At 47.6% G+C, this 9,726-nt stretch overlaps 2 protein-coding genes across 2 annotated transcripts in view; both read right to left on the bottom strand.

Moving 5' to 3' along the window:
• Window positions 1-2,281, bottom strand: part of ITGA2B (integrin subunit alpha 2b) — a 14,791-nt gene extending 12,510 nt beyond the window's left edge. Inside the window, 4 exon segments of the mRNA XM_023756958.1 lie at window positions 552-717; window positions 820-917; window positions 1,006-1,127; window positions 2,072-2,281. Coding sequence (XP_023612726.1) covers window positions 552-717; window positions 820-917; window positions 1,006-1,127; window positions 2,072-2,259 — 574 coding nt within the window. The 5' untranslated portion in view covers window positions 2,260-2,281.
• A 4,733-nt stretch (window positions 2,282-7,014) lies between these two features.
• GPATCH8 (G-patch domain containing 8) overlaps window positions 7,015-9,726 on the bottom strand; it is a 75,903-nt gene continuing 73,191 nt past the window's right edge. The window contains 2 exon segments of the mRNA XM_006092454.3: window positions 7,015-9,693; window positions 9,695-9,724. Coding sequence (XP_006092516.1) covers window positions 9,282-9,693; window positions 9,695-9,724 — 442 coding nt within the window. The 3' untranslated portion in view covers window positions 7,015-9,281.

Raw genomic sequence — 9,726 nt, 5'->3', positions numbered from 1 at the left:
GCAGGGGGCAAGGAGGGGGGTCAGCCAGGGCAAGGAGGGGGGTCAGCCGGAGGCAAGGAGGGGGGTCAGCAGGGGGCAAGGAGGGGGGTCAGCAGGGGGCAAGGAGGGGGGTCAGCCAGGGCAAGGAGGGGGGTCAGGAGGGCGGATGGCGAAGCTGCACTGGCCCTAGCGGGTCGCCCAGTTGGTTAGCACATCCTCCCCCTTCGCCAAGGTTTCCGGTGGGCTCCCCGTCAGGGCAAGAATCAACCAGCGAATGCGTACGTAAGTGGAACAGCACGCCATGATTGTCTCCCTTTCTTTAAAACCAATCCATAAGAAAACAAAAAGTAAAAGCGGGCCCTGAACCTGGGGCAGGGCGGGCCGCGGGGTAACATAGGGGCGTGGCCTTGAGTCTGCGGGTAGCGGGTGGGGTGGGAGGCGTTGCTGGGAGCTGGGCGCCCGGCGGGCGGGGCCGCGTAGAGCAGGGCCCGCGGTGCTGGAGAGGGTTCGGGACTAAGGGCCGGGCTCAGTGGCCGGGCGTTGGGCGGAGCCCAGTGGAGAGCGGAGCTCACAGTGGTCCTGCTGCTTGTGCACGCGGCTCATGGTGTTGCCGCGACAAGGCGAGAACTCCGCGCGGCCCGCCTTCTGCAGCTGGGCCAGGAAGCAGCCCCCCACGGGCGTCTTCTCGGCCTCCTCCGTCTTTTCTACGACGTTCCAGTGCTGCCAGGGGGCGCAGGCCTGGGCAGGGCCACAGGAGAGTGGGAAGGAGGCGGACTCAGCCCCCCCCCCCAACGTGTCCCTGCCCCCGACTTCTGGGGTGTCCCGGCCCGCGTTGCCCACCACAATGTTGTCGCTCCAGCTGACAACCGACGCCCCTAGTCCTTGCCCGGCCTTGAAGGTTTGGAAGGTCTGGGAGCCTACTGTTCGGGTCTCATCATCTGGAGGCACAAGGAGGGATGGGGCGATGAAGCCCGGCTGTGCACGCTCCCCGTAGCTCCTCCCTTCTCCTCCTTGCCTGGGACTCACTAAGGTCGAAGGGCAGAGACGAGCACTGGCCGCCCTCGGCCCTCCAGGGGCACAGGAACACGCCGCCAGTCTCCTCTTGACTGCGGCCTCGGATCCGCGGGGCGCCCACCACGATGGCCACGCTGTATAGAAAAAATGCGTGAGCACGGAGCGGATTCCGGGGTACCCCCGTGCCCGCGCAGGGAGCATTACCCCGAAGGAGGGTGTGCCTTGGGGGACACTGGGTCACATTAAGTAGTGCCCATGAGACCGCTATGGTGGATAGAAGGGGAAAAGCAAAAGTGGGGAAGGGGTTAGGTTAGATTCAAGCCCAATGACAGCCATGGGCCACACAAACACCCTGGGAGTTCTGGTTGGACCCTTACACCTCTCACCTCCCTCCATATTCCTCATTGATCAGTCATTAGTTGTAGGTCACATTGGGGAGGGGATTGACTTTGGGGGAGGTGGCTCTCTGCAGCGGAGGAAATTCACCAGGGGGTGATGCTTGAATGCCACTCCCCAAAGCTGGGCAGCACAGTGTCCACCACCAGAAGGAACTGGCTCAGGGGAGTTATTATAATAAGAGGAGGAACCAGGACTGTAATCTTGGCAATCTGATCTCACAGCCTGATTGATCCTAAGCACTAATGTTCTGTTGCTTCTTCTCAAATATCTATAATTGTTATGGGGATCAGGGAAATGGAGTGGAAAAGCTAGGGGAGTAGATCATTTCACAGTTTTGCAAGTCAATTTAAGACATTCGCACTTCTCTCTGTAGTTTGAGGGGATGGCAGTGGAGTGGGTCATACGAGTGACCCTGGGAGGAAAAAATAAGGTATCAACTTTTGTTTTTGCCTTTGTTTTTGCTGTAGTTTCAGTGCCTAACTCCTCTTTGGTGTCCCCTTCTGATACCCTCGCCTGAGCAGGTTCCTCCCCAGTATTCCTAACAAGCACTCAGCCAAATAGACCCTACAAGTCACTTTGCCCAACCTCTATCACAAATGGGGAACTTGAGGTCCACAGAAGCAGTGATGGTGGGAGAATCTTTCTCTCTCCCAACACCCAAACTTCCCCCAGGGCTTACCTCCCATGGCTGTCCTTGTAGAAGTCCAATGAAAACCCAAAGTGGCTGCCATTGGGGCCTGTGTAGAAGGTGAGCCGCACTGGGTCCAGGTTCAAGGCCCAGGCTGGAGGCGCAGCACCGGGTCCCAAGAGCATCTGCACCCACTCCAGAAGCCAGAGGGCATGAAGTGGACACAAAGCTCTGGCCATTTTCCTTCTCCCACAACCTGCTTGGAAGGAATGGACTAACTCCTTCCTCTTCCTTTCAGTTTCCACCACAGGAAGTCTTTTCTTATCAAACTTGAACCCACTTACTGAACAGTAGGCGGAAAACAGGGCTGTTGGCCCTGGACCCATTTGGTTTCTAGGATTGCCAGGAAGGGAAGGGGGTGAGGCCACCCTGGGGGTGGATGCTGATGGCTGAAAGCTATGACTCCTCCCTTTTCCTGAGACTAGTCTATCACCAAGTCTTGTTGGTTCTGCCTCTCAACTATGTCTCTTGAATCTTTATTTTTAAATATATTTTATTGATTTTTCAGAGAGGAAGGGAGAGGGATAGAGAGTCAGAAACATCGATGAGAGAGAAACATCGATCAGCTGCCTCCCGCACACCTCCCATTGGGGATGTGCCCACAGCCAAGGTACATGCCCTTGACTGGAATCGAACCCGGGACCTTTCAGTCCGCAGGCCGACGCTCTATCCACTGAGCCAAACCAGTCAGGGCATGTCTCTTGAATCTTCACGCCATTTCTACTACCACCATGCAAGTCTAAGCCATCATGGCTTTCTGCTTGGGATAGTAAAACCATGAACTAGCTGGTCTGTACACCTCCACTCTAGCCCACAGTTCTATGGCCCCTCTTCCTCCCACACAGCTGCCTGCACTCCTGTGGCACATAATGACTTGGTTAGCGGTGGGGGAAGGAGTAAGGAAGCTGCTGCCTCCTGATAAGACCTGGGCTGCTGTACCCTCTTGGATAAGGCACCTATCCACTTCCTTTTAGGGCTTTGGGCAGCTTCAGTCAGTCACACTGGTGCAGCAGCTTCCTCACTCTTCCTCCATCTCAGGCCAAGTCTTAATGTGGTCAAGCAGTGCAGCCAGGGCTGGGGAAGGGATGGTGAATGGGTCTTGGTTGAAGGGAGAAGGGAGATGGGGATAAAGTGGAGTCAGATCAGGGTATTCTGGCTCATAGGCTTTGTGATTATTCACCAGCTGTTTGGTAGAAAGCAGGCCCCCTCACTCTTTCTGGTGACAGAGCTCTTGTCCAATCATCAAGAACCGATTCTAGTGGGGTCATGGCCAACAGGAAGCCTCCTCCAACTCTTCAGGCTGGCACCCTGGAATTAACACATAGTTTATCATGGCCTGTTCACTGGATCGTGTCCATGAATCCCTGGAGAGCAAGTTTCTTTACTGTAGTCTGGGGCCTAGCCGAGAGCCCAACTTGTAATAGGTATTGCTGACAGACTGAATGGAGCGTGCACTGAGCATGGAAGATGCAAACATGTGGAAAGAGAAGGAATAGTTTTGAGTAGAAAGGCAAGGTCATTTTCTGTGGATGTGAGCAAGAGTGCCAAGTCTTAGTGACACTACATGTCTCCCCCCAAAAATAGGTTCTCAGGAAGGAAATTCAAGATCTGCCAGGGGAACAGGAACATGGCCACATTCTCCTTTTGCTCTATATTTTCTTTCTTTTTTTTGTGTGTGTGTGCTCTATATTTTCTGATCAATTGCAACCATCTTTATCTTGGAAACCCTTCGGCTCCTCCCTTCTCCTAATTCACCATCTCAACACAAAGCTCAAAATCCTGCCCTTTACTAGGTTAAAAGCTCCTTAAATTTTAGTCCAGGCCTTCTTCACTGCTGATTTCTCAGTCCCAGGACCACAGTAGGCATGTAATGCATCTATTAGAATGAATACTTAACTCAGTTTTATACTTACCTACCACCTTCCCACTGACCTCAACGGAGTGGTATTGTAATTATTGGTGTATACTGTGTAGCCCCAAATTAAGTCACATTTCACTAAAGTTTTTAAATAAGTATTTATTCTGTTCAAGGCACTGAGTAGTAAGGGATACAAAGGTCCCTGACCAAGGATCTTTAAAGAGGGAGTTAAGACATGAACACACAACTCCAGCAGAGGAAGAGTAAAGAATGCCTTGAAAAGGGTGATTATGTCTAGCTGAAATCATTTATATCATATACTCCTCATAACAACTCCTATGAAATAGGTACTATTATGCCCATTTCATAAATGCCAAAACTGTGGCACAGAGTTTTAGGCAAATTGCCCAAGTTTACACGGCCAATGTGTGGATTCAAATATGTTTGTGCTTAAATTCATGTTTGTTTCTAAAGGATTTTATTTATTTCTTGGTTAATCCTCACCCGAGAATATTTTTCCCATTGATTTTCAGAGAGTGGAAGGGAGTGAGAGAGAAATATTGATGTGAGACACATCGATTGGTTGCCTCCCGAAAGTGCCCCGGGGATCGAGCCTGCAACCGAGGTATGTGCTCTTGACTGGAATTGAACCCAGGACCCTTCAGTCTGCAGGCTGACACTCTATTCACCAAACCAAATAGGCCAGGGTTAAAATCATGTTTTAAAAAAATATATTTTATTGATTTCAAAGAGGAAGGGAGAGGGAGAAACATCTATGAGAATCATTGATCAGCTGCCTACTGCACGCCCCCTGTTGGGGATCTACCCCGCAACACAGGCATGTGCCCTTGACAGGAATCAAACCGGAGACCCTCAGTCCTCAGGCCGATGCTTTATCCACTGAGCCAAAACGGCTAGGGCTAAAATCATGTTCTTATCCATTACACTCTTGTCAGAGAATCTCTTTAAGAGTGGCAGGACATAAAGGTCAGTTATAGGGAAGGGGAAGTAGTTGACTTAGGATAGGGTGGACTCGAGCATGAGGACAGAGTGGGCATTAGGGTGGAATGAAAAGCTGGGGTCAAATAACTCGAAGTCCTTGAATGCCTTATCGAGGAATTCGAACTTTAATCTGAAGATGGAGAATCATGAAGATTTTTCAAGTCAGACATTAAGAGATATACTAATTGTGCTCTGATTTGGGCGATTACACTGTCTGTGGATAGAAGGAACTGGAAAAGGCAGAACTTACTGGGAAGATCAGATGGAGAGCAACTGCAATCCTCTTGGTTTAAAAGTGATGGATGAGGCTTAAACCCGGGTTCAGATGGCAGGAACAAGGGAGACAGCAGAGATTACACAATCAGTAACTGGATGTGGTGGGGAAGTGTCAAGTAACTCGAAGCTTTGGTGCCTTGTTGGCTGGTAGGACAGTGGTACCAGTAACTAAAATTGGGAACAGGTAGAGCATCGGATTTGGGAAGGGAGAGGAGTGTGGTATTCAATAAGAATTCTGTTCTTCTGGGAGTTCCTCTGGGGTCAGAGCTGGGTTAGTCTCCTTTCTGATAGTAGGCAGGAGTGCTGCTGACACACTGCTCCCACTTCTCCATCCCATCAGCCAACAGTGCTAGGATCCCTCAATGAATTCAAAGTTCTGCTAAGACTTCATTTAGTCCACAATTATTTTCTACTATGTGCCTGGCACTGAGCTAGGTGAAGTGGATATAAAGAAAAACATTTTATCACCTTTGGTTTCCTTTCAAACTCTGATGCATAAAAATCCTCAGTTAGTAGTATTTTACTTTGCTCAAATCTTTCTTGGACATATAATCAAAATGTTTGTGTTCAACTCTGTAAAACACTCTAAGGAATTAAGAAAAAAAAAAGAAAGGAAGTATAAGAATCAATCCCCGTCCTCCCAGAACTTCTAATTTTATTGGGAAGCAGTGAACACAAAATGAACTGCACTCAGATTCTGAAAAGCCAGTAAGCTTATATGGGACAGAGAATTATATCCTAAGAGTCAGGGAGGTCGGCCAGGAAATGCTGCAGACATTCAGATATGAATTGATAAAGGGGAAGTGAAGGTGTCTCTGGTAAATAAGAATGGAAATGGTTGACAAGGCCTGGATTAGTCACTGAGGGTACAGAAGAGGCATGTCCATGTTGCAAGCCCAGGTGGCTGAGGCAGGCAGCTGCACAGAGCATTCTCTACAGGCCAGTCCGCTGCTTTCACTGGCACCTTGCCTGCTCAGAACATTACTTTTCATTTTTTTAACATCCTTTCTTTCTGGGCAGGAATTTTGCTATTTTAGGAAAATAGGCAGATCTGAGCATCCATGTTGAATAGCTTCTCTTCAGTCAAGGGGAGAACACAGCTATTATGAGAGTAGGAAAGAAATAGACATTGTACTCCTCCTTCCTGAAAGACTGAGGAAGAGAGAGGAAACTAATTTATCCTGCAAATCTATGTGGCTAGCTTTAATGCTAAACTTTCCCTTTTGTGATTTTTTGATACAGTGGAGGCTTTTATCAGCTCAGTAACAAGGCCTATTCCTTTCACCAGGTAGCTCTCAAGTACTGTACTGGTATTAAAGGGTTGAAGAGAATAATTCAAGACTGGTTCTGGTATACAGAACTACTTCTAGAGAGCAAAGGCCAGGCAGATGACTCTTGTAATTCCATTGCCCTGAAGTTTATCCAAAATCTTAAAAATCAAACTCAGGAATTCCAACCCACTTACTTATTAGTGAGGACCTACATGCCATATACCCTATTACACAGAGATTACATACCCAAGAGGTAAGGCAGAAATAGAAAATTCGTGTGAGAAAGAGGTGCACATTCCAAAGCACCTACTTAAGACTGAGAAGCTTTACTATACGTCCTCCCACATCATCATCTGTTCTCTCTACCTGGGCAGCCTGAGCTCTGAGAAGCACAATTCCAAACATCATAAAAAACTGGTTCTCAAGAGTCTATCCCTTGATCACTTCAAACAAGATGTTATTTGTAACCCTGAACTCCATCCCTTCCCAACTTGAATGGATGGGGCAACAATCACAACAGACTCTGCTAAGTTTCCACAAATCATTGGTTTATTAGAAAGTTCCTTTCCCTAATTTTACAGCATATATATCTCTATCATATGCGATAAAGTTAAATACAATCTGTTATGCTTGTAAGGAAGGGTAGGCTATTTTGTTTTTCTTTACTTTTTTTAAAGTTTTAAAATCACTATTCTGAAAGTTAAAGAAAACTGCCCCCAGGAAGGCAGAGGCAGCCAGAGTATGGCTCAATCTACAAGCTAATGGGAAGGGCAATAGCACAAAAATGTTAATACTGTATTATTTAAATTATTTACATGGGCTTCATGAAAGCAAAGAAAAATGAGACCCTTCACGTCAAAGACATTTCATTTTTCCAGTGCGAGTTATCAAAAAAGTGATGCTTCTGAACCACGTGAGGAGCACTGAACAGGTAGGAGGCTCAGTCAAGAGCCTTGTTTGTCCAGCACTTGCTTCTCATAAACTCAAAACCTTTTCCATTTGGGAATTCGAGAAGAAAGGCAGAACACAGAGCCTTGGCCCAGGTAAGTAGGGTTTGTTTTTCCTGTCAGGTGACCACCCAACCAATTCTAGCCACAGGAATAGGCAGGGAAATGCCAAACAGGGATCCGCTAATTACACCAAAGATGGTGAGAACTGCAATATAAACACTTTAGGGTCAGTGTGTTAATTAGGTCTGAAAACCTGGGTGAAAAGCAAGAAGAGGAAGAGGAACTGAGGTGGTTATTTCCTCTGTTAGGTGCCATGGTGTCACAGAAGAGAAAAGGAATCTTTACTGCTTAAGCTAAACTGGGCTGAAGGCATGGAAACTATGAAGCAAAAGAATTTGCAGTATCTATAAATGTGCTCATGTCCCAACAAGAGGAGGAAGAAAACGGAACTCTACCATCCCCCAGTCTTCTTCTACTTGTTTCTAGCCAACCAAAAAGGCACATTAAAAAACAAAAAATTATCAGAGGAGGCTAAGTAGTAGGAAGGCAAATGGACTGCCTAGAACAAGGCATCAGAAACCCCCAATCACTCTGAATCTCACTGCTTTCAAATAAAGCTCTTGAATGTTTTCCTCCTCTGTGGGGCCCACCTGTTTCTCTGTAAAAAACAAAAACAAAGCATATGAAGACCATCATAACTGAGTATTCCTCTGAACCCCCAGCTGACTGATGCCCATTAGATCAAACATCCCAGTGCTGGGGGCACCACTTAATGTAAATGACTGAACATTTTGTCCCAGCAAAAATGTTAAACCATGTTCCTTTTTTGCTCTGACATTTTTATAGTTCGTAACTTCAAAAAATACATGAGTTTGATAAAATATACATGCTTAGTCATTTTGCATCTAGCAGAAAACAAATACTTTATTTTTTGCTTTCATCTTATAACCTTTAGTTTCTTAATTCAACTAGGCAAACATATTTACACAAAGCCACCAGAACAAGGATCACTTAAAGAGCTAGATGTAAAAAATATTATTGCAGTATACTACAAATATGGAACCTTTTTTATGAGCTACAAAAAGCAGCATTTGCGTTTATAGAGTTCAGTGCAATTTTTTTACGTTAAAAAAATCCTATAAATTAAGAAGGAAACATCAACATGACAGAAGAAAATACACCCTTCAGACATACAAGCTCCTCCCTGGGAAAGCACATGAGAAACTGTGTTCCGCATAGCTTGTAATCATGATAGGATCTTCTTTTCTGGGATAGTCCGATGTCTCTTCTGGGATGAGGGACACGAGGACATCAGTGCCAAACGTGTGGCTCTTTAGGTGGGAAGTGGATCCAAAAACAGAGTAGCATCTGATTCCAGGTCTGACTCCCTTTCCACCTCACCCAGGGTAACACAAGGTCACCAAGGGATGGTCAGACATTGGGAAGGCAGGATCAGATGGACAACCCGCCGGCCAGAGAGGAGAAAAATGTTTTAAATTTTATAGAAGGGAAGAGCAGAGGTTAAACAGTAGAGGGAGAAGGGGAGCATATAAACTTGACCATCTGGAAATGTTGCTGCAAAGGGGTGGGTAGCACTTACTAGTGTTTCCTAGTCTAGAAACACAGGAGGGGGAGGGATACAAGGAAAGGGGGGAGAAATCCCTGATAGTGAACCCAAAGCAAACCTCAAATCTAAAACCACCCCTGCAAGCCAAAACCCAATTCTTTGGCTATCAGACACTGCCCATCCCAGCTTCTACTTGCTGGTATTAATGGCTCAACACTCCCAAGGGAAGACTTATGGGTCACCTTCCCTGGTCCTACCTGGGCTCTCATCCCCCAACTCATGTGCCATGGCCAGGGGGGTGCTGCAGGTCCTGACCTGAGAAGATGGGGTGAAGAAGTGGGTGAAGGTGGAGGGCAGTGGCAGCTGCTGCAGCAGGCCGTGGGGCAAGGAGGGTAGGATAGAGGGCAGCATGTGGGACAGGGTGGAAGGTGAAGGGTCCAGGATGGATGGCTGAGGCAGGAATGATGTGAATGGGATGGCTAGCGAGAAAGGTGGCAGGGTGGCCAGGGATGATTGAGTGAGTGAGGTGGGATAAGGAAATGGGGGTCAGGTGGGGCTGGGGAATATGATGTACTTGGGCAAGTGGCTGGGGATGAGGGTGGGGGTGAATGCCAATGGCGGCAGCAGCTGCTGCGGCATGATGCTGTAGGATGGCATGCTGAACAGTTGTGATGGAGTGGCAGAGGCTGTGCCGGCTGCTGAATGTGGATGGGCTGCAGGCT

This window comes from Myotis lucifugus, unplaced genomic scaffold (assembly GCF_000147115.1).
Source record: "Myotis lucifugus unplaced genomic scaffold, Myoluc2.0 scaffold_100, whole genome shotgun sequence".
In the NCBI taxonomy this organism is placed as follows: domain Eukaryota; kingdom Metazoa; phylum Chordata; class Mammalia; order Chiroptera; family Vespertilionidae; genus Myotis; species Myotis lucifugus.
Note: the sequence above shows the minus strand (reverse complement) of the source record. Positions and strands in the feature narration are given on the sequence as shown.